The sequence below is a fragment of the Protomyctophum bolini genome, assembly GCF_963924005.1.
Source record: "Protomyctophum bolini genome assembly, chromosome: 10".
Lineage (NCBI taxonomy): Eukaryota > Metazoa > Chordata > Actinopteri > Myctophiformes > Myctophidae > Protomyctophum > Protomyctophum bolini.
This window is the reverse complement of record NC_137871.1, coordinates 32238753-32264483: the sequence shown is the minus strand read 5'-3', so window position 1 is coordinate 32264483 and position 25731 is coordinate 32238753. Positions and strand designations below refer to the sequence as shown.

The following is a 25731-nucleotide window of genomic DNA, read 5'->3' as shown; positions in this document are numbered from 1 at the left end:
CTGCTTACACTTCGAGGAGCCCCCCCCCCCTCCCCCCGGAGATCTATACCTGGCCCCTCCTTTTCCCCCTCCACACCGCATCTCTTCGGCAAAAATAGATGATCTACAGGCTCACAACGTGAGCTTGTAGATCGGCTTTTTTCATAGAAATGTGGCCTATTGAGACATGACCAGTATTAAAGCCGGGACACTACGGTTTGTGTGGTTAATTATCTTTGAGGTTATCTGCTAATGCTGCGGAGCTGTATACAGGGAATTGTTATTGTTATGTTGTTATTATGTTAAGGGCATAGACCTGGGCGGCATGTGGCTCAGGGGTATAGAGTAGCCTCGGAAACGGACGTTTTCATTTCCAGGGAGAAAAAAAAGTCTGGGCCCGAGTCCACTTCAATTTGGCATACAGTAGCACAAACGTTGGTCTCTCTCTGCTGATTTCTGATATTCTGCACCATTGTTAAATTGACGCAGACACGCACACACGTACACACACTGCTCTCTCTCTAATTAATTAGTCTCATGTCCTGCAGATGTGTCTAGTTTCTCCCGGCGGATTCTGCCGGGAGCTGCCTATGCCATAGAAAGCATATAGGTGAGTTCCAGTCTAGGGGTAGAGATAGAGTGTAGAGTAGGGGTAGAGTTCGGCTGGATGGGAACTGTGAGCTTCCCAGTTCGATCCCGGGCTCCCCCAGAGTTAGTGTTGAAGTGTCCTTGAGCAAGACTCTGAACCCCTAATTGCTCCCGATGTGCAGGTTGGTGGCTTGCATAGTTTTCTCCACCAGGCATTGGTATGTGAATGTGTGCATGTATGGGTGAATGTAATGCACAATCTATATGTAAAGCGCTTTGGATAAAAGCGCTACAGTATATTAACCATTTAGACTTGCTTGTGGAGTGGGATGGGATGGTTCTGGGCCCTATAAGTACCTCCAGTTGGAATGGGTATAGGGGTACTAGGTGTACTATGGATTGTTGTTGGGTTAAGGATCACCCCTAGATATTTGGAAGGAATATCATCTGTCTATCTTTTGTACTCATTTACATTGTTTGTTTCCTTTTGCTGTAGCTGGTGTTTTTGTGTTGTAGTTGCTATTTTGTCCTGCTCGTCTTGCCTTGCATGTCCAAGGGCAACCAATATACATGTAAATAGCATTCACGTCGTGCTCACAGCATCCCATCTCTTCCAGAGTTTGGAGCTAATAATGCTTGTAATGTGTTGCAGCGTCCCAAACATAGGGTCCTGACCCCTTTTTAAAGGTTGTGAGTTAATGTCCCATTATTATTATTATTATTCATAAGGAATTCTGAGATTTTGCAGAAATGTAGTGTGAAAATAGCTGATCAAAATAATCCACTCAAGAACGATTTAAAGGAGCGTTCAGTGATTTGGGTGATTTGGAAAACCCACCAGTCTGCCAAGATGTGCACATTCAGTGCACAGTGGGGGGACACGCAACAGGCCAACAGCACACACACCGAGGCCCGCCCCTGCTCGATCATGATTGGCGGAAGGCCCCTCTCTATCCTGATTGGATGAAGGCTGGGACACCTAGCCAAAAACGAAACCTATGGTTTTTTGACCCCAGGGGTTAACTGGGGACAGGGAGGAACTCCTGGTCAGCACACTCTATAGTAGGGGAGGATTATCACAACAAAACAAAAGAAAGTGATATTTGAATTAAGTGAAATCACTGAATATACCTTTAAATGCAAATAGCAGATTTGCGATGCTGTGAAAAGACAGCCGAGAAGTGGAGACATTTTCTTTGGCTACTACCTTAATGTCGCTGGCCTATTTACCGTGTTGTGGTGTGTCCTCCTGTCAACAGAGTTCCCACAGAGAGAGCTACTGCTCGTTAGAGTTGCCCACTCGCGTGACAGGTGGAATGACTCGTACAAAAAAAATGGAAGCACAGAACCGTGGCCGTGATAACTTTCACAGCATATAGTGGTCATTACTCATTAGGGTGCTTCTTCTGAGTTTCCGGCAGACTGGACTAGAGACGCCCGTTGGCGTATATATTGCCTGCCACCATCTTCGGCCCACTGCCCACTGTTTGTATACTCTCTGACCTTATAGCACAAGGTGCAGGCGCAGGCCTGCAGAGAAGAGGAAATCAATCACAAAGGAAAACAGAGCACTCCAGTCTCTCCAGCAGTGTGCTCAGGACAACTCACCTGCTGTTGTTTCTTTCCCGCCACATTCGACACCACAGAGTCTATCCTGGTGTTTCACAATGTGTAATCTCTCAGGACATTAATTATCCTTATGCTCGGGTGGAATGGTTCAAGGGGGTGTCGGATTATTGGGATGGCGGATGTTAATCTGACATCCCAATAATCCGACAACCATAAATCCGACTACCCAATATTCCGACCATAGAACCCCATACGAACCCTAAACACACGCAGAAGCCATGTGAGTCTTAACCGGCCACGTAGTCGGACTAACAGCATGCTGGACTAACCCGTGCCACCCGGTTCAAGGTACAGGAGAGTACAGCAACTTGCAATGGGTTCTGGTCTTCAAGATACTCAAGAGTACAGGGGCGGCCTTAAGGATCGGGAGGCCCCGTTCATGACGTCATCATTTTAATTATTAATAATTATTAAAAATAATAAAGATAATACAAATAATAAATTGTGTGTATTATCGGACTTCAAAGCATGAACAGCATACTCAGCCAAGTAGAAAATACACAAAAGCAGCTTGCTTGATTAATTTTGTTTTTACTTTAAGGTATAACTGGAAGGCAGCATAGGCTATAAAATGATGCAATCTGTCAGCGCTGCTAGTGCAGTGAGTGCACACACTGGGAAGTGGGAACAATTACAACCAAACAACACAGGTCAATGTGACATGACAGGTCGAATACCTGCAGTGATTATTAGCTGCTGCCAACTAGTGGTAAGCGGACGTACAGGATGAGGCTGAATAATTGACAAGGCTGATTGGAAGGCTGCGATGCAATATTACTACTACTACTACTACTACTACTTCATTTTTTTATGTTATGAAACATATATAAGGCTGCCACTGAGTACAGGGACACCTGTACCCACTTCAATAATGTACAAGACAATCACAAAATATTAGCATCATTAAAATGTGTCGCCATGAGGCGAGGTTAAACGTTGCAACAGTGCAGTGTGTTGTTCTTTAGGTGAAATTAACTAGGCCAGTTTGTGTCGCAAAGAAAAATAGGAAAAAAGATAATAATAATCTAACTACCGGTACCTATTTAACTATAAAACCAACCCCCCCAAATCAGAGCAGAGGGCCACCTGTACTGGCCACTCAGGTAAAGAGCCATGCGACAGGAGTCTGCCCGGAGTCGTCCGCAGGTCGGGGATAGAGTAAAGTAAAAAGCTACTTTTTTTTTGTCCTGGGGTCCATGGAACCATCTGTGAAAATGTGCAAGTTGATTGGCCCAGTTCTCCTGCATCCTCTGGGTCTCTCGGCTATCCTCCTCCTCCTCCTCCTCCTCCTCCTCCTCCTCCTCCTCCCTCGTATACACTGAAACTTCTACCTCCAGGTTCGGTAGGAGCCATGTGGGAACAGGAAGCTGGACTACAGTAGTAGTACCCCCCCCCTCCCTCCCTCCACTCCACCCCCTTTACTCTGACTTTGATAACAAATCTCCCTCCACTTCCTCCCCATGCAGTCCCAGATCTCCTCTAGCAGATGTGAGCCTGGGTGAACTTGTACATCATGCCCATACGTTTTGTCCACATACTGTAGTGTCGAGGCTATACTGTAGTTTCCTTCTTCTAAATAGACTTAGCTGTGTCTCTCTCGTCTCTCCCGTCTCCACCAGCCGGGCTGAATGCCTCGATGCACACCCCTTAACGCCTAATGTTCGCACAACATCCACTTTTCATTCCTTAGGGTAGAAGTGACTCGTGATCTTTTAAGCGTACACAAGGAGGCAGAAGTACTCCTGCGAATTTGTGTGTGGGCGTGTGTGTGTGCGCGTGTGTGTGTGTGTGTGTGTGTGTGTGTGTGTGTGTGTGTGTGTAACACTTTTTTTGCCGGGGAATTCTTCAAAATAAAGAGTGCCAGCAGATATGGCAGATTTTACTCTGAGAAGCTCCTCCCTTCAGTTCCCCCCCAAAACCGGGAGGCATAATCTTCCATTCTTAACTCACACTGGTCACGCTAAAGTCGTTCTAGAAGTGTTAATATTCCAAACGAGAGGCATGCTGAGGTCAGAAATGAAGACAGAACATTGTTCTTCTAGAGTTCCCTAGATTAGGAGTTACGAGCCATTCGTTTGGAGCCGTAAACAAGGACGTGAACGGCAGTCCGCATGTGCGAAACAGCAAGGAGAGTACACTTCATTATCAAGGGCCTAATATCGACAGATATCATATCGTGAGGACGGTACCCATATCGTCCCACCCCTAGCATGCGTCCGTGCATGAGTGCATGTGTGTGCGTGCTTGCATGTGTGTGCATGTGTGAGTGAGCGTCTGAGCGAGCCTGCCGGTGTATGCGTCCTCGCGTTTGCACGTGTGCTCTTTGAATTGCACTATTGCAGGTGCAAGCCACTGAAAATAACTGGCGCTGCAGTATATACTATACTGGCGGTGTTGTTTGAGGTTAGGCCAATTCAAGCTGCTTTGGCTGATGCAAATCAACAGGGTTGTGAGCAGAGCTGCTATACGTTCCTCCATCGACACGACTAAGACAAATACAGCTCTGCTGCATTTTGTACTAAGAAACGGGGGTCCCTTTTTATCTGGGCCGGGGATGGTATGACTTTTCATGTGCCTGTGCAACAAGGCCTGCAGAACGAGTCTGAGAGCATCTGTTCCTGGCGCACACACGCGCACACGCACACACACACACACACACACACACACACACACACACACACACACACACACACACACACACACACACACACACTGAGAAAAGGGTACAGAGCTGGATGGAGCAACACAAGATGTGAGCCCAAAACATGCTCTCTGCTCTCTATCGGATAGACCGAACCATCTGCACAGTGCACATTCATGATCAGTCCTGATTATTTCCTCATTGAACTGCCTGGCAACAACAAGGGCTCCCTCTCTCATGTCCTTTGTTGTAGCCGACGGGTCCCCCCCCCCCCCCCCCCCCTTTGATTACGATGACAATGGAGTGTCCCGGCGTAATGAGAAACGGTCATTGTTGTGTATAGTATCTAATAGAGCTGTTCAGAATAATGTCATCCCTAAACGCCGCCACGCAGCTGCCACTGATGCCCCAGTGTTGTCTTATCTCGATACACGTTGATATTAATAAGATACACCTGCTCTCTCTGTCCCAGGCCTGTTCCACAGAGCCATCATCCAGAGTGGCTCGGCGCTGTCCAGCTGGGCCGTCAACTACCAGCCCGTCAAGTACACGCGCCTGCTGGCCGAGAAGGTGGGCTGCAACGTGCTGGACACGATGGACATGGTGGACTGCCTGCGCAAGAAGAGCTCCCGCGAGCTGGTGGAGCAGGTATAGAATGGCCTATCTTGAGAGCTGGTAGATACTTTTCTTCTAATGTATGGAATTTCTTAGATTTTTCTTTCATTTCTTCATGAAGATACTGGAAAAAAAAGTTTTTGTTTAATTCATGAAAGGTTTAGCTTTTTTTTTTTTATGTTTTGAAATAATAAACCAAATTTCCCTGCACCACGACCCAGCTGTGTGAGGAACCGCAGTGTAAATCTAACACGTTCCGCCGCCAGGACATCCAGCCAGCGCGCTACCACGTGGCGTTCGGGCCCGTGATCGACGGCGACGTCATCCCCGACGACCCCGAGATCCTGATGGAGCAGGGCGAGTTCCTCAACTATGACATCATGCTCGGTGTCAACCAGGGCGAGGGCCTGCGCTTCGTGGAGAACGTGGTGGACTCCGAGGTCTGAAAACCCTCTTCAGACATCTTAGCCCGTAGCACTTGCCCTAGCCTTGACGACCGTACAGCCGTTTGCAAAGGCTCAACTTTATGTGACTTAGATAGCATTTTATGTATAGACATAGCTTTCTATAGTCAGTGCATACGCATAGTTTAATTATATAGATTTTCCACTGTTAGCTTACGTATGATTCTTTCTTGATGACTATTTTTATGTATTTGACGCATTACCAATTTACCATGTTCTGTTCTTGATTACTGTATTTGGCTCTGGATTAAGAGCGTCTGCCAAATGCCTGAATTGTACATTTATAAATTGTAGGACGGCGTCTCGGGCAACGACTTCGACTTCTCCGTGTCCGACTTCGTGGACAGCCTGTACGGCTACCCGGAGGGCAAGGACACACTGCGCGAGACCATCAAGTTCATGTACACGGACTGGGCCGACCGCGACAACCCGGAGACGCGGCGCAAGACCCTGGTGGCGCTGTTCACCGACCACCAGTGGGTGGAGCCCTCGGTGGTGACGGCCGACCTGCACGCGCGCTACGGCTCGCCCACGTACTTCTACGCCTTCTACCACCACTGCCAGAGCCTGATGAAGCCCGCCTGGTCCGACGCGGCGCACGGCGACGAGGTCCCGTACGTGTTCGGCATCCCCATGATCGGCCCCACCGACCTGTTCCCCTGCAACTTCTCCAAGAACGACGTCATGCTCAGCGCCGTCGTCATGACCTACTGGACCAACTTCGCCAAGACCGGGTGAGTGGCGTGAACGTTTTGGATCGGTGCCTAACGATGAGTGGCCGCGTGTGTCTCTAATGTCTCCATGTGTCTCTATGTCTCAATGTCTGTCTGTCTGTTTGGGGTACGAACAGCTCTAATGTCTCTAATGTCTCCATGTGTCTCTATGTCTCAATGTCTGTCTGTCTGTTTGGGGTACGAACAGCTCTAATGTCTCTAATGTCTCCATGTGTCTCTATGTCTCAATGTCTGTCTGTCTGTTTGGGGTACGAACAGCTGCAATACGTCTCTAATGTCTCCATGTGTCTCTATGTCTCAATGTCTGTCTGTCTGTTTGGGGTACGAATTAACAGCTCTAATGTCTCTAATGTCTCCATGTGTCTCTATGTCTCAATGTCTGTCTGTCTGTTTGGGGTACGAACAGCTCTAATGTCTCTAATGTCTCCATGTGTCTCTATGTCTCAATGTCTGTCTGTCTGTTTGGGGTACGAACAGCTCTAATGTCTCTAATGTCTCCATGTGTCTCTATGTCTCAATGTCTGTCTGTCTGTTTGGGGTACGAACAGCTGCAATACGTCTCTAATGTCTCCATGTGTCTCTATGTCTCAATGTCTGTCTGTCTGTTTGGGGTACGAACAGCTGCAATACCGCTGGATGACCTAAAGGGACTTGAGAAGCCTAAAAGGGCCATTCACACTGAGCACTATAACTATAACTAACAATAAAACGGTACAGTTACAGTCCAGTACAGTCCAGTACAGTACAGTACAGTACAGTCCAGTACAGTCCAGTACAGTACAGTACAGTACAGTACAGTACAGTACAGTACAGTACAGTACAGTACAGTACAGTACAGTACAGTACAGTACAGTACAGTACAGTACAGTACAGTACAGTACAGTACACCAATCACACGGGTCACGGGTGTGATTTTTTTATCCAATGGAAATGAAGTACTAGGAATATCGCTGAGGCGCTGATCATAGAGTAAAAGCTTTAAGAATAGGGGAAAGAATGTGTCCAGGTGTAGCCGGTGTAGTAAAGTTCCTGCCCACCACTGCGTAGTAGACTAGGGATTTGAATTGTCGGCGGTGCCTCTGGCTTGGCCCGGGAGCTCCAAAGGACATCAAATTTATGGCCATTTACTGTAGGAAGCTGGCAGGGAGGTTTCTGTCACTGCACTAGCAACTCAAATAGGTTCGTGTTCCTCTGCATGCATGCGTCACGTCCTCCGGGAGAAACTCAATAAAACTCAAGGAGACACGACGTGCAGAGAGAAAGTATCTGCAAAGGCACAAGGTCATGCAGCACACTCCAGATCTTTTATCATTTATTTATCTCTCACGGACAAGCAATGGGCACGTTTTGACCCTCCCCAGCATTGAGAGAGGTAAATAAAACGTGTGTGAAAAGAATGCATGTATTATGTGCTGGTTATTTCAGAAATCCAACAACTAATGTATCTTTTGTAAGTCATCAAGGATCAGATGGAATTCTTTGACGCACATCAAAAGGGTTTGCGAGTACTTCAAGTGCACTCGAAAAACACACCACTGCAGAATCGTCGGTGGTTGCTTTTTATCTAGGGGATGATGGCAGGGCTTTCTTTCTTCGTTCGAGCAATTCATGTGCCTTTGCTACAAGGCCTGTAGAACTACAGCATCTGCTCCTGGCACACATGTAAACACACACACACGCACACGCACACACGGTTCATTACTGCGAGAGCATATACTGTAGAGCTGGATGGAGCAACACAAGATGGAAGCACTAAATGTGAGAGTCCCTCTTCTGTCTGACAGGCTGAACCATCATCTGCACATTCATTATCACAGTCATCATGATTTCATCATCGTACTGCATGGCAACAAGGGCTCTCTCTCTCTCTCTCTCTCTCTCTCTCTCTCTCTATCCTTCGCTATGCGCGTTCCAGTTCCATAATGTGTTTTTCGGTCTCTCTTCGAGATCATCGGATGGAAATTCTCTGATCTCGAGCCGAATTAAGGCCAGGCAGGTGTTATTGAATAAAGAAGAATGCATAAAGACCTGGAGTGTCAAAGACACAGTCTTTTCTCTGTTTATGAATGTTTATCAAGTCAATAATCACATTTTTCCATCAGGCAAGTCTTTGTTTTATGGGCATAATAGCTGCAACACCATCACGCTTCAACAGCCACTGTTAATCGACAGAAATACGAGTAAAATAAATATTATCTTGGCTCTACTGAGAGAACTCCTGTGCTCTGTGCAAATACTGGAGGGAAAAAGAGTGAATGGAAACAGACAGAAAGCATTGTTCAGCACACATTTCTTTCCAGCTGTGTTTTTACGCTTATAGCCTTCCTGGGACTGCAGCCTGAAAACCTGAGACCAATCGAATCTGAGGACAATTAAATGTCCCCCTATGCAACGTGCACAGGCCGGCGCCGTGCACTCGGCCGACTGTTTAGGGCCGGGTACGTGTGTGACCGCCTGTGACATGTCGACTTGTGTATGTGCACATGCACTTGTGTGTGTGACCGCACGACGCACGTGTTTGGCTGGAAACACCTTCTACGCTCCATTATACCGAAGCCCAAAAGACACAGGGGCTTATCAGCGAGGCATATCACACTCCTGCACACGGCCGCATCGATCCCCCTCTGCCCTGGCCGAGTCGATCACTTCTGCCCCCGGTGACTTCCGCTATGCCCACACCGTTCAATTCCCACCCCCACCTCGCACAACGCAGCTCCATTTGTATGAGGACTACTAGTAATCACTGCTAACAGCTGAAATGTAATGTGACAATCCCCGTTACCAGAGAAATATTGATCACGCAGTTATCTTACATCTCTGTTTCCTATCCGTCTCTATATCATTTGCTGTCCGATCAGCTATCGTTTACATTCAGTTGTCTGGCCGCTAGGCTGACCTCAGGGTCTTCAGGGGTCTTGAACCGCTAATGTGGTTAGTCTATGTTTTGTAATAATAAGCTAAATCTACAAAGTAACTAGTAACCAAAGGTTTCACATAAATGTAGTGGATCTGAGATGTAGTAGAAGTAAGAAATATTGGAAATTAAATTAAATGTACTCCCACCACCACTGCCGATCAGCTATCGTTTACATTCAGCTGTCTGGCCGCTATAGGCTGACCTCCGGGGCTACAGGGTCTTGAACCGCTAATGTCAGACGAGAACAGATAGACTGATATCCGCTCCTCCAGGACAGCGCAGACGCCACCTCCGTGACCCTGCGGTCTAAATAGCTGTCCCTCCCGCCCACCTGGCTATCCTGTCTTATGCAGATGGAGGAACTCCATCGAGTTTCTTTTTTAGAAATGCTACGCTAGAGGTTTTCTACGTACAAAATAAAAAAAGAGGAGAAATGCGGTGTGATTTTGAGGTGCCCGGCGGAGGTAATGACGCAGCGCGTTAATGCGCCGAATCCCCCCGTAACCTTGGACGTCACGTTTGTCAGTGCGCTTCATTCTGATGGATTGTGACAGCCTGCCCACATTTTACCCTTAACCGCACCGCTCGGATTCCCTGCAGTGCTGCGGACAGCTACTGGGCTATCTGTTCCTCTGAACTAACCTGGCTTTCACCCCAGCCTGGCAGGACAATTCATGACAACAAAACTGCAGTTTTTGACTCTGCAGAGTATTTCGGGGGGGGGGGGGGGGAAGCTGGGATATCCACCCCAGCTGATTGCAATTAGAATCTGTGGGATGGTAAACTGGTCCTAGATGTCCGCCCTGCGGCGTGTTGCCTTGGCGTCTCTCCAAACGGCAGGATTAGGCTCAGGCCAGAAGCATGAGCCACTGAGCTGCTAAAGAGCCTGGGATTTAGATGCCAGGATAATAGAAAACCCAGAGTGGTGCTCAGAGGGTCGTTTTGTTCAGGCCCAAGTAAAGGTTTCTAGCACCAAGCCCACAGGGGCAAGGACACCAAGCCCACAGGGGCAAGTAAAGGTTTCTAGCACCAAGCCCACAGGGGCAAGTAAAGGTTTCTAGCACCAAGCCCACAGGGGCAAGTAAAGGTTTCTAGCACCAAGCCCACAGGGGCAAGTAAAGGTTTCTAGCACCAAGCCCACAGGGGCAAGTAAAGGTTTCTAGCACCAAGCCCACAGGGGCAAGTAAAGGTTTCTAGCACCAAGCCCACAGGGGCAAGTAAAGGTTTCTAGCACCAAGCCCACAGGGGCAAGTAAAGGTTTCTAGCACCAAGCCCACAGGGGCAAGTAAAGGTTTCTAGCACCAAGCCCACAGGGGCAAGTAAAGGTTTCTAGCACCAAGCCCACAGGGGCAAGTAAAGGTTTCTAGCACCAAGCCCACAGGGGCAAGTAAAGGTTTCTAGCACCAAGCCCACAGGGGCAAGTAAAGGGTTCTATCACCAAGCCCACAGGGGCAAGGACACCAAGCCCACAGGGGCAAGTAAAGGTTTCTAGCACCAAGCCCACAGGGGCAAGTAAAGGGTTCTATCACCAAGCCCACAGGGGCAAGGACACCAAGCCCACAGGGACAAGGAAGTAGGTACAATTCAAACCCTAAAAAGGTAGGCTACTGTATATTTCCAAATAGCAGCCTCCTTCCAATAGCCGCCTGGTGCCGCCTTTTGCGAATTAAACATCCCTTCCAAATAACCCCTGTGGATAATTTGCAATTTCTTCAGCCCAATTGGAATTTGCAAAATAATGGCCCGGTGCAGGCCAGTGCAAAAATATGTAAAAGCCACCTGGTTCCACCGGGCTAGACTATTTGGAAATATGCAGGTATCTCTCCTCATATAGGCTTTGTTTTTAAGTTCATCCTCTCCATTCAGAGCACACAGGGGAGCCTCGGATGCCACTGCCCGTCCCATTTGCCTCTGGTAGACCTCATTATAATTAAGACCCAGCTGAATTAACCCCCTCCCTCCCCCGTGCTTGAGTGGCCCGTCCAAGCCAGCCAGCCAGCCAGCCAGCCACCCTGCCTGTATCTCCATCAGCCCCCCAGATGTTCATAATGACTTGACCCAGATTGCGCCTCCTGCCCTCCTCGTCTGTAAATAGGCTGTTGAAATGTGCGTGACACCATGTTGAGACACACTTGACGGCTGCATGTCAACAGTGCTCTCTCCGGTAGTGGTACTATATGAACATAAAAAATAATCGATTCAGAAATGCGTTGCGTTTTCGGGCCGTGCACAATTCTGCATCGATGCAGCAACGTGACATAAACAAAGCCTAAATGTAATTATAGATCATTTTAATACTGCATGTATTATATAATTCTAAATAAAATGTGTGCAGGCTCAGTATCTGACTGCTTGTATTGACAATGCATTGTAGAATCCTGCAGACATATAAAAACATGCACACACTCAAATCTTCTTACAGTGCAGATGTGTGTGTGTGTGTGTGTGTGTGTGTGTGTGTGTGTGTGTGTGTGTGTGTGTGTGTGTGTGTGTGTGTGTGTGTGTGTGTGTGTGTGTGTGTGTGTGTGTGTGTGTGTGTGTGTGTGTGTGTGCGTGTGGGTGTGTGCATGCGTGCGCAATTGTGCATGCATGCATGTACACATTGCATTGTGAGGCTGTGGTTGTCCTGGTCAGAAGTGTTTCTTGCCTCTGAGAGTTATTATTTTCCTCCCACCTGGCTTGTTTTACTAGCCTCCACTGTCCACTAGCACAGTTACAGGACCACATGCTGCACACACACACACACAGTATATCTGCACTTCACTATACAAACATATGTACGTATACACACAGTACATACAGACAGTCAGAACCTGACAAGTCCAGACAACAACACAACTACACACACTGAGCACTGGCGTCACCTCAGAAAAGACAGCATGATGAAAGGCTGTACAAGATCAATCAAAATAGATCATTAGTGCTGGTGCATCAACAGTTTCCACACTTCCTGTGTGTTTTGCATGTTAGAAGGCCCCCTATCGTGTGTGTGCGTGCGTGTGTGTGTGTGTGTGTGTGTGCGTGTGCGTGTGCGTGTGCGTGTGCGTGTGCGTGTGCGTGTGCGTGTGTGTGTGTGTGTGTGTGTGTGTGTGTGTGTGTGTGTGTGTGTGTGACTGTGAGAGAGCCCTGCCAGTTAGTTAAACAGCAGAGCGCTGTCATGTATTGGATTTCTCTCTCTCAAGCCCACTCTCTCTTGCTATCACTCGTCTGTTATTCTGCATGAAAACAGCCTGGTTTACATTTCTTACATGGTCTAAAACATGCAGTATTGATCGCGCGGTGTGCACAGGGACAGCGGTTGGCTATAACTAAACAAATGCAGACAGAGAGCACTTGTGTCTCGACGGTGCACACACGATACCGCCACAATGCTTTGATTTACAATGCGGCGAGTTGATTCCCGTTTCTTTTGTTTTTCGTTGAGCGTGTTAAATCGAACGGCCCACCCCTTGCAGGGTTAACGACGCGTATTCATCAACCATTACTCCCCCGGCACTCTGTTTGACCCCCGTGCACACACCGCCGCGACCTCTTCACCCCTGCTTTCCACTAATTACATCACTCATCCCACTCTGCCCCACTCCCTCCCTCTCCCCCTACCTCCATCATCAACATTTCTCTGGATGCTTTCTCACCTCCCACCCAACAACCCCCACCGCAGCTGGCTCCCCTCACCCGTCCTCCTCATTAAGGCCGACTCCACAGAGCCGGTTTTCGACCGGTGGCATGACCTGGCCTGGCCTGGCCAAAAGTATCAATACTGCAGTGTAGAAATACTATGTTACAAGTAAAGTATTGGTATCAAAATGCACTTAAGCGACGGATTGTGAGCTTGTAGATCGGCTATTTTCAAATGGCCAAAATGTATATGTACATGAAGTGGTTAATGTATGTTTTTTAATAATAATCAAAATACAAAGTCACTAGTAACTAATGTTTTAAAATGAACGGAGTGTAGTAAAAGTACAACATTTGGATCCTAGATGTAGTGGAGTAGAAGTAAAAGTATTGGTCTTTATGTGTGTAATATGTGTTTTTAGATATTTTAGATTTTAGCAGTGAGCCCAGTGCCTATGATGTCATGGACACTGAGCTAACTTACTTCCTGGACTACATGTTGTCTCAGTAAGACAGCCCTCCCCCTATCCACAGCTTAGAGTATATATTAATAGAGACGGCACCGGATTTCTCCTCCCATCCACTTGCATTAAGTTGCTCAAAAGCGCATGAGGCGATTTGATTTCACACGTCCTTCCGGGTATAGGAACATACTGTAGTGCATTCTAGGATGGATTGGGCCAAATCGTGAACTAGGACAGGTGTGTAGAGAAAAAGCCTTGTCCACACCTACTAGGACAGGTGGGTAGAGCAAAGGCCTTGTGCACTCCTACTAGGACAGGTGGGTAGAGAAAAGGCCTTGTGCACTCCTACTAGGACAGGTGGGTAGAGCAAAGGCCTTGTGCACTCCTACTAGGACAGGTGGGTAGAGAAAAGGCCTTGTGCACTCCTACTAGGACAGGTGGGTAGAGAAAAGGCCTTGTGCACTCCTACTAGGACAGGTGGGTAGAGAAAAAGCCTTGTGCACTCCTACTAGGACAGGTGGGTAGAGAAAAAGCCTTGTGCACTCCTACTAGGACAGGTGGGTAGAGAAAAAGCCTTGTGCACTCCTACTAGGACAGGTGGGTAGAGAAAAGGCCTTGTGCACTCCTACTAGGACAGGTGCGTATAGGAGCCGGCGGCCTTAATGCCAATCATGAGAAGAAAAGGGTCCCACACTTCACTTGATGACAACGTTTCGGTCTAAATGTCCTTCATCAGGCATGATCACCATGCAGGCAAACAGAACAAAAGAAAATACTTTCTGGCCTTGACAGCCCGTACATCCAACAGAAAGGTCCTATCTGATTGCATTAGACAACGTTAAACAATGTTAAACTCTCTTTGCCTCTCACTTTGCCACTCGATTTGCCACTCGATTTGCTATTGACTTCATGCATGCGCATACCCTCTATAACCTGATTAGCATTAGAGCAGCGTACGGAGGTCATATGGCTTGTTAGGAAGCTGTATGTCATTGATCGGTATCCCTGCTGTGGCCATGAATGCAATAAGAAGGGCATGAGTGGCGGGTGGGGGGGACAGACAGATGGCGTTTGAGTGTGGCGTGCATGTGTGCAGCTCTGTGAGTGTCTGCCACTCATCTGATCCAATGATGTCCATACAAAACACAGCTCAGCCTGTTCAACCGATGGCAGAGCGGCCGCACGATGCCATGCAGCACTGTTCATACAAATGGATGAAAGAGCTCAGGCCCAGTGATCTGCCAAAATAGAGAGAGATGACAAAATAGTCTCCCTGCGGCCCGCGGCAAACAGAATTCGACTTGGTAGCGAGGGATATTAATTATGAATAAAGAATGAGGCACTTTGGGTAGCGATGGAGTACCTGTCCACCACCGTGGGACCTAGAGGTTTGGTGCTTGGTGAAGTCTACATGAACACAACTGGTCAGAGTTTGGAAGTGCTGACAGAAAGTAGCTCATAACATGTTTACGGTGGATTTTTATGAAACACACTTTGCAGATAGAAAGAGGATAATTCAAGCTTTTTGTACAGCTGCTGTTGGTGAGTTTGACTTCGTTTAATACAATCAGATTGGACTTTTCTGTTTGGATGTATGGGCTGTCAATTGCAAATTGCAGCTAGTTGCCACCCTGCCATTAACTTAATGTCAAGATGGCTGCCGCGTGCATATGGTCTATGGCATGTGAGGTATGGTAAAATGAATTGGCGACTCTAAATAGAGATGTGTGAAAATCCAATGCACTTTACCCTTCTGTCATAACGGAAATTACAAATAGGTGTGCGCCTTAAGTTGTGTTACCTGGTAAGTAGATAAACAACTGCAGGGGATGAATTTGTTACACATGAACAACCGCAGCAACAAAAGAAAGTTAAAAAACAGGTTCCAAATTTGCATATTTTAAAGGCTTAACTAAGTGAACATCGGTGCCACCACATTAATGTTCCTTCATTGTTGTATATACAGAGCTTTACACTGCTCGGATATATTCACCGACCTGGAGTGGAGTGAAAATAGATTCTTGTCGCCCGCCTCGGGGCACCTAAACGTGTCTTTTCAGATGTGGTGATGGCTCGCTCTATGATCACTCAAGCGCTTCAAATTACACCAGGATGAAAAGGGGAAGGGAGGTACATGGAAAGAAAAAAGAAAGAAATTTATATTCATTCTTTCTCCCGTATCTACCGGTATATCTATATCTTTTACATCAGCCGCAGCTTGCAGTGAGCCAGGAATAGTATAATCAGTTCAGGTCTCACAGGGGAATGTTTGAGCTGTGTCATTCCGCTAGCACAGAGAGACGGTGACAGACGTTATAGAAAAGGTGTTTATCATTGGTACAAGGGTTTCAGATGGACAGTAGACTAGTAGACTAGTCCCAGAGGTCATCTTACAGGCACACAACACACACACACACACACACACACACCAGAAAAAAACACAGTCAATCACAGATACAAACACAACGCGCTAACCCCGGCCGGTCAAGGTCAGCGTGGGCTCTGCGGGTCACACAGGGTGGGGGGGGGGGGGGGTGCAGGGTGGCTCTGGTGAGATGAAGGAGCGGTTTTATAGCACCATGGCGTGCCCAAGTGGCCCCGGCCATATGAACACATCAGAGGAAATCAGAAAGGCCATTAAAACGCCTGTTTTTATGGGTGTAATAATCCCCCCCTCAGCCTGGGAGGCAGGCCACGGTTCCCCTACTTGCCTATACTACAACCATCCGGATTAAGTGGGGCAGCCTGACAGGAGGCAGGCTATCAGCTAATGCAGTGAGGGGGGAGCACAGAGAGAGCCCAACAGGGCCACAAACATGGCATTATGACGTGGTGGCGCATATGCTACACCGAGCCCAAAGCACACAGCGCGCTCGGTGGGTGTTTGAACAGCGGCAAGCTGTGTGATGATTTAACCTGTGACGCTTCGGATGTGTGAAACGACCAAAGTGAGCGTCGGGGTTTTTTCTTTTAAGTGCAGATGTCGGCTTTGAATTGAGGTCGTCTCGGGGCAAATAAAACGGATGGACAGGTGAGGAACTGCTTACCCTTTTAGCAGTCGTTCCCCTGCACACAAACGCACACACCTACCTCAGGTATTTTGGAATGATTAATATTCTAAAGTAGACTTTAAACTCTGCGACCTATCGATGTGCAATATTCATTACATTGGCTTTTCTGTATTTCAGTGCCTTCTATATTAGGATATATTCAGCTGTGACTCAGCTGACATCACAGACATTGTGTGTGTCACTTCACTTCCAAACGCAATGAAAAGATCAAAGAGTGCCACTGTCCAAACATTTCGCCAGTCTCCTTCCTGCATGTCTGGTGATACACAAGTCTTAGGGCTTCCCCCCAGCTTAGCAGAATGGCTTATAATGTTGTCGCATTTCATAGCTGGCGTGTGGCATTTACACAGATTGTTGTCAGCAGGATATTATGGCGCTGTGTAAATAAGGCCACCATTGAGCCAAATGCTGCAGGAAAAATAAGAAGTTCAGCACTCTACACTGCACTAAGGCGGATCCCACAACGTTGTACAGTAAGCAAGCCTAGTTCAGACCAAAGATTTGCGATGAGACTAAACCGGTTTAAGCCGGATTTATGCTTCATCACACAACGGCGCCAGGTGCCGAGAAATAGACGATCTACAAGCTCACCGCATTGTAACTTGTAGTCTTGTAGATCTGCCATTTCGGGCACACAACACCACCATACGACGGAGAATAAATGCAAGCATGTTCAGACCAAAGTTTTGCGTTGAGACTAAAGCGGTATAAGCCGGATTTATGCTTCGTCACACGACAGCGTCAGGTGCCGAAAAATAGACTGTCTACAAGCTCAACACATTGTTGTAGTCTTGTAGTTCTGCTATTTCCGGCACACGTACACCACCACCATATGACGGAGCATAAATGTAAGCATTATAACGTTGCATATTTTTTTAAATCACAGCGTTCTCTCAACCCTCACGTGTTACGCATATTGCTTTAACCCTCTAACACCCGCATTAATTTCTACTTGCAAAAAATAGATTTCAACCTTACTACTACTTTGTACTACTAGGACTGACACAAAAAAAGATGTTAAAAAAAAAAAAAAAAAAAAGTTTGATGAAAATTTTATAATAATTATATAATAAATTAATAATTTACATTTGGGGGATATCTTTCACAATAATGGATAAAACATGTTCTAGACATTCTAATGATCACAAAAAAACATATATTACAATTATTTTACCTACTTTTAATTAGGGTAAAGGTCAAAAGTCTTAGGTTAAAAAATGTTCAAAATCGCACAGAGTCCAGACATTTTTTATTTGTGTGAATTTCAGCCTCTGTGGGGGGTGTTTATATGCAAATATCATGACCAATGGCATTGAAATGGCATTGCAATGAACATCACTGATGACGTTTAGGTGAAAAAAGAACAGAAAAAAAAAATAATAATTTAGTAATTAATTCAATTAAATTTGTTGCTAAAAAGCAACTCTGGGTGCTAGAGGGTTAAAGTTGAATTCAAACGTTGCAGGGTAGCCTATACAGTGTTGATTTTGACAGCAAATTTAGATTTTAGTTTGAATCGTTTTCATTTAGATTTAGTCACATTTTAGTCACCACACTGGACGCGTTTTCGGATTTTTAGCTGCGTTTTTCCGTCAGTTTTCCGAAAAACACGTGCAGTGTCCAAACCACCTTTAGTCTATAGTTTTAGTCGACTAAATATCACAATATTTTAGTCGACTAAAATGTATTTTGGTGGGCCTTGATGCCATCGGTTCCAAACTAGCATTTACCTGGGGACCCCCTGGAACTCCGTCAAGGACACCTGGGGGTCCCCAGACCCAGCTTTGGGAACCACTGGCCAATATAACCCTCAGCAGCACGCAACCTGTCCAACAACAAAGACCGAGCTCAGATCTCTACCTCAAAAGCTTATGGTTGATGACTTGAAGGTTTTACCTTCAGAAGCCTAAAGTTGTTCAGAGGGACGTACCCCGTTTGCTATTGACATTGCAACAATTACCCGAGCATATGTGTGTGTAATTAGATAAGGCAGCCAGTTGTTCTCTAATGCGGCAAATCAAATTAACTAAAGATGCCACATTGATTTCTTTGTGTTCCCTAAATTATTCATCTTCTCCTGCACACTGAAGCAGCCAGCCAGCCACCGCCACGCGGCGTGTTGAAACCCCCGCTGCTCCCAATAGGCTCTGATTTGTTCCGTGAGATCTACCGCAGATACTTTGTACATATTTTTGCCATCACAATTTTACAGATTGATCCCCATGAGAAGAAAGCATTTACGGTGTTATGGAGGCGCCAGGAATTCCCATTAACTGAAATTGCTCTGACCCACCAATGTGATTGGTTGTCATCCGTTCGCGTGTGTGTGTGTGTGTGTGTGTGTGCGCACGCGCGTGTGTCTCCATGTCTAGGGAGAGAGGGAGAGAGAGCAGAGGTGGAAAAAGTACTCACATTTTTTACTTGAGTAAAAGTATCAATACTGTAATGTAGATATACTGTACATACTGTACAAGTAAAAGTCCGGAATTCAAAATGTACTAAAAGTACTCAAGTAAAGTACAAATACCAAAAAAGTAGTAAATGTACTTATAGTTACTTTCCAGTTTCCACCACTAGAGAGAGAGAGAGAGAGAGAGAGAGAGAGAGACAGAGAGAGACAGAGACAGAGCGAGAGAGAGAATCCTGTGAATTCACGAAGCGCCTCTGTTCCAGACGGCCTTGCATGCATGCGTGCGTGCGTGCGTGCGTGCGTGCGTGCGCAGGTCTCTGCTGCTACATTGACGTGCTGCTACACTGTGGCATGTTGTTGCGTCGCGCGGGGAGATCAATATGACCTTACCTCCGCCGCACGCTCCTTTGAAACTTAATTACTGATATGCAGCTACAAAGTCATCATAGCCCCGGCTGTCAATATTCATCGGGGATCATTACAGGCCTAATAAAGGAGGTTATTTACGGGCCGCTCCACTGACATGGCCCGTGCCCAGGGACTCGGATTCAGCCGTCTCAATTTGCTCTCCCATTCCATCCCATCTCTCTCTCTCTCCCCAATCCCCCCTTCCCCTCTCTCTCTATCCCATATCCCTCTCCTTCTGCCCCCCCCCCCCCCCCCATGCCACCCTCTCTCTCTCTCTCTCTCTCTCTCTCTCTCTCTGCCTCCCACCTTCTCAATATCAGCCTCTTTCTCTTCCTCCCTCTCACGTCTCCCAGAAGCACTGACCTGAAAAAGAAAAATTGACAGCAGCAAAAAAAAAAGCAAGCAGGAGGGTGGATGGAGGGTGAATTCTTGTAGCGTGAGCTTTTAATTCACTTGGCGGTGTTCGGAGCGTTGCAGCCAGCGCCAAAAAAATGGAGCTGCCACATCCCCAAATCCCAAAGTAAATTTGAACTTTGTTCGCCTCTGACTTCGCTCTCAGACCCTCACAGGGATATTTGGTGACATTTACAGAAAATGTCTCACAGATTCCTGGCCCTTACACAACAAAACAGTCCATTGACATCGACTATTGTGTTTTCGAGGCCACAGCACAATCGTTTTGCATTCTTCAGCACAAGAGAAGTATATTTTTTCCATTACATTTGAAGCAATAACACACACACACACACACACACACACACACCAACAGTTGCCTGATTGCCCGTGGCAAGTAAATAAAAAGGTTCGGGAAAGTGGAGTTTGCGTTCTGGTTGGCCGAAGGGCAATTAAGCGTGTTTGAAAGAGGAAGCAACAGTCTTCGTTAAATATCATTGGTTATTCATGAACAAATAATGCTCAATTCAGATTTCCAGAATGACTGTCGCCACTTGGCAGTTATCGATTGGATTAAGAATTAATTTGATTTACTTTTCAGACCTTTGGGCAAGTAGAACTTGACCTGTACGTGCCAAACGGGCAAGTGTCTCTGTGGCCCTAGTGTCAGTGTGCACACACGCACGCACCCACACACACACACCTCTCCTTCACGAGCATCCATGCCTGACAGTATAGCAACCTGGTCACATGGCAGGGTGTGACTGTAAGAGCATATTATGTTAATGAATTCACGCAATACATCAATAGCTTCAGTGGAATGGCTGCATGGCCATGATGGATGCTGAGAAGTGAAAAGTCAAACACTGTCCTCTCTAGATCAAAGCTGGTACTGCATCTTGGCACGCACTCCTATCCCGTTCCGTCTCCCTATTCCTCCCTATGCGTTGCACAGGGTGCACACCATCTCCCTATTCCTCCCCATCCCTGTCTGTGCGTTGTACACGGTGAACACCATCTCCCTATTCCTCCCCATCCCTGTCTGTGCGTTGCACAGGGTGCACACCATCTCCCTATTCCTCCCCATCCCTGTCTGTGCGTTGCACAGGGTGCACACCATCTCCCTATTCCTCCCCATCCCTGTCTGTGCGTTGCACAGGGTGCACACAGTCTCCCTATTCCTCCCCATCCCTGTCTGTGCGTTGCACAGGGTGCACACAGTCTCCCTATTCCTCCCCATCCCTGTCTGTGCGTTGTACACGGTGAACACCGTCTCCCTATTCCTCCCCATCCCTGTCTGTGCGTTGCACAGGGTGCACACATTAGCTTCCGCTGCAGCGGTCACTAGTCTTCCTGGGGTCCACATAAAACATCACAGCATAAAAACAACATACAATAGGCCTATACATGTACAAACAACTGACGCATCTAAATCTAAATTACAATTACATTAAAATGCCAAAGATATATATAAATAATATAGGTGTACAAAAGCAGTCAATCCAATTGTGTGATCTCTCCCAATAATATTTTTTAAGAGATTAAAAAAAAAGAGTATTCACTTTTTATTTCTTTTTTTTACAGAGAATTCACTGTTGGGATTTATTCCCCTGTCGACATTGATCCCCCACGTCTTGTATACACATGCACAGACACAGGCATGTGTGTAGGCAGATACAGACACAGATACACCCACGCACAGCTGATCTGCAGCTCCCTCTTGGCATCTTGATTAATATGGTCCACTTTCCATCAGTACACTGGAAGCTAATGCACACAGCGTTGCCTTCCCCAAGCAATTAGCAGAGGGGGGCCCCACTGGCGTCACATTATCAACAACTAGATGCCTCCTGACGTGAGCCCTGGAGCCTGCTGACTTATTCATATGTGTTTACATAAAAATAAAAATAAAGCCCCATCCTGGTTCTTTGAATGGAGGGGGGCTGCGTCAGACCGAAAGACGCGATACCTACCTTCAGTGGTGGAAGAAAGTGGAAAAACATGTTTTACTTAAGTAAAGGTATCAATGCTGCAATATATAGAACAACTATGTAAGTAAAACTCCGGAATTAAATATTTACCGAGTAAAAGTACAGAAGTATTGGTTTCAAAATAAGTACCAAAAGTCGAAAGTACTCATTGTGCAGAATGTCCCATTTCACCATTTTATAGGCTATAAAATCTTAGCAGATCTAAAATCTCACAATGTGTCGCATTGCGACGCATCGTGAGCTTTATAGATCGGCTATTTTCAAATATGTTTTGTAATAATAATTAAAATCTCCAAACTAACTAGTAACTCGAGTTTTAAAATAATTGTAAGAGTAGTAAAAGTACAATATTTGGATCCGAGGTGTAGTGGAGTAGAAGTAAAAGTATGGGAAATGCTCAAGTAAAAATATCTCAAAATTGTACTTAAATACAGTACTTGAGTAAAGGTACATAGTTACTTTCCACCACTGACAGTATCCTAAGGAACTAAAAACTTGTAGGTTCGTTGATAAAACATAAATCGGATGTTGGGAGACAGACAGGCATGCTATGCCGACAGGCGACAAAGACTAAAAGGGAAAGCCACGCTTCAAACATGGCAGATTATGGCGATAGAAGTGATTTGGGCCGGAACAAATGAATGAGCAGACACCATTTGGTCTGCCATGCACTGTATCACTTCAAGACAGATAATAGAAAGGTCTGTAGTAATACAGTCCTCAACCACAGACACCTGGATCTATTATTAATAGCCATCCCCCTTGTATTCAGGGAGTGTTTGCTTTTGTCTGGTTGGAGGAGTGCACCGTGGGCCGGGCTTTGTGCCAGACCAGATCAATACATCCGACAGTCGTAACCGAGCTGACCTTTCACAGTGTTACTCAAACTATATCCGATGCCGTGTACCATTGTTTAATTGATTCATATCTTCCGCAGCATGTTAGGGGATCTCTCAATGTCTCCGGCTGACACTGCCTCGCAATCTCTCTCCCCCACATCTCTTGTTCTCTCTCTCTCTCTCTCTCTCTCTCTAAACAAAATACATGTGGTTTTACGTTTTGAAGCAAAGGCTTCGATATCCGACGTGAGGGGAACCTCTTTACTTGTACGATTTGTGGTAAAACTGTGATTTGACAATAAAGCTGACTCTCTCTCCCTCTCTCCCCCCCCCAGGGACCCCAACAAGCCAGTGCCGCAGGACACCAAGTTCATCCACACCAAGGCGAACCGCTTCGAGGAGGTGGCGTGGTCCAAGTACAACCCGCAGGACCAGCTCTACCTGCACATCGGCCTGAAGCCGCGCGTGCGCGACCACTACCGCGCCACCAAGGTGGCCTTCTGGAAGCACCTGGTGCCCCACCTGTACAACCTGCACGACATGTTCCACTACACGTCCACCACCACCAAAGTGCCGCCGCCGGAGAGCACGCAGAACACGCTGTCCACTAAGAGGCCCAGTGGAAAGTAGGGCCCCGATGTCGCAAATTATTACGCGATATAATTTCTATTGCACATTCTATGATTTGCAGTTCTAATCTATACTTTAATTTTTATTTGCCAAAAATAGGTATTTTGGTCTAAATGGTCTCTTACTCCATTTTCTTTTCATTTGTGTTACCTTGTACTGTAGGTGGTTGTACTGTTAAGTAACTTGAAAATTAACCATGAAAACCACATGACAAAACATCGTGAAAATATTGTGTGTCGTGATACTGCTTGAAAAGATATGGTGGTATTGTAATGTTCCAAATGTCCCATCCCTAACTTGCATCTTGTGCCCGTGACAGCCCCAGTGGAAAGACGTCGTGGCCGCTCAACACCAAGCGTCCGCCCATGTCGCCGGCCTACAACAGCGACGACAAGGAGTCGTGGGAGGACGACGAGGAGTCGGGCCCCCTGGTGGTGGAGAACCCGCGCGACTACTCCACGGAGCTGAGCGTCACCATCGCCGTGGGCGCCTCGCTGCTCTTCCTCAACGTGCTGGCGTTCGCCGCGCTCTACTACCGCAAGGACAAGCGGGGGCGCCAGGACTCCAACCACCACCACCACGGGGTGGCCAGCCCACAGCGCGGCCAGGCCACCTCCAACGACATCGGCCACCACGGCGCCACCACGCCCGAGGAGGAGATCATGTCGCTGCAGATGAACCAGACGCACCACGAGTGCGAGGTTGCGGGCAACTCGAACGAGGGCGCCCTGCGGCTGGCCTCGCTGCCCGACTACACGCTCACGCTGCGGCGCTCGCCGGACGACATCCCGCTGATGACGCCCAACACCATCACCATGATCCCCAACTCGCTGGTGGGCATGCCCAACCTGCACCCGTACAACACCTTCACGGCCGGCTTCAACTCCACCGGCCTGCCGCACTCGCACTCCACCACTCGCGTATAGCTTTAAGGGAGGAGGCCCGGAGGTTAGCCCAGCCTAGTGCGCGAGAGGCGGAGGTGGCGGGCTAGCCGCGTCGGTGTTGGACGGAGGACGAAAAAAAAGAGAGCAGAGAGAATTGTGTTTTATAAATACCACGGAAAGGGTGAGGGGGGGTTCGGCGATGGGGAGAGCAGGAGGAGTCGGATTAAACGCGAAGAGATATAAATAGACTTTTACTACGAGGAGAGTCACTGAAACACTCTCCGTGGATGTCAAGTTGTGCAGAGCTGCCAAAATAAAACTGCTTGCCCCCCCCCCCCCCTCGTCCCAACCAATGGAGAGGTGGACCTTTCTGCAGTGTTTGTCTGTTGTTTTCTTTTCTAAATAATCATTTTAAAAGCCTTTTTAAGCAGACTGAGGAGAATATATCTACACGTTTGGAGGTTTTTTTCTTGTTCTTGAATTCATACCGAAAACAAAGAAAAGTGCTTTTTATTTCCCATTCCGTCACTCCTCCTGCGGGAGACATACCAATAACAATGGCCTCTATACGTGAATACTCTCGCGCAATGTTTTTAATTGCTTTTTTCGGGGGAGGGTTTTTGTTTTACGGTTCTATGCCTTACAGAAGCTTGTTTTGTTTAGTTTTCCTATCACGATTTGTATTCTCTGAGACTATTCCGAGTGGAGTGTGTTATACGCCGACTTAGACTCAAAGATGAGAGACTAAATCCTGGTTGGGAACCTTGACGTGCAGACGTGGAGATTTTAAGCCCATTTTGGGCAACCCTATTTTTTGCGCTGCATAGCCACACAAATGGTGTCATCTTTTTTCTTTTTTTTTGCTCGTATATAAATGATTTTCTTTGAGACCGACGACTCTTGCCACGAGGTCAGAAGGCCGAGATTAAAACAATGTTACTGTGATTGTTTTTGTTAAAGGAAAAAAAAAAGAAGTGCATCTTTTACAGTCAATTTATCTGTTAAAAGCTATCTGATATTATCTCCACAAAGTGTGCACGTACCACATGCTGCTTAGAGCACCTGTGTGTTTGTGTGCATGTGAAAATGGTTTCCGGCGCACCCACGTGGCATACGAGACTCCAGATAAAGGACGAGACAGATTGTCTGAACGTGAGACAGAAGAAGCAGTGTGGTTGTCTGCGCGCGTGCCTATGTGTGTGTGTGTGTGTGTGTGTGTGTGTGTGCGAGTGTATGTGGGTGTGTGTGTGCGTGTGTGTGTGTGCGAGTGTGTGTGTGTCCGTGCACCCGTTTTGTTTTTGGTTTGTTCGCTGGGTGTATAATGTGGCCAGTTGGGGCGGGCGGGGTTTATCTACTCATGTCGTTAATTTAGTTTCACCACCACCAGTGTATCTGCTGCGTCTCTGGGTGTCTGTCTTTGCGAAATAGCACTTTTGTTATTTTAAGAAAAAGTTAT

General features: G+C 47.0%; 1 protein-coding gene across 2 annotated transcripts in view; it reads left to right on the top strand.

The window, feature by feature from the left end:
* Nucleotides 1-25440, top strand: part of nlgn3a (neuroligin 3a) — a 189173-nt gene extending 163733 nt beyond the window's left edge. For both annotated transcript variants that reach the window (XM_080774451.1, XM_080774450.1), the window contains 5 exons: nucleotides 5310-5485; nucleotides 5719-5892; nucleotides 6211-6650; nucleotides 23097-23387; nucleotides 23711-25440. In XM_080774451.1, the coding sequence (XP_080630577.1) occupies nucleotides 5310-5485; nucleotides 5719-5892; nucleotides 6211-6650; nucleotides 23097-23387; nucleotides 23711-24317 (1688 nt within the window). In that variant the 3' untranslated portion in view covers nucleotides 24318-25440. The remainder of the gene's footprint in view (nucleotides 1-5309; nucleotides 5486-5718; nucleotides 5893-6210; nucleotides 6651-23096; nucleotides 23388-23710) is intronic.
* Nucleotides 25441-25731: the final 291 nt, after the last annotated feature.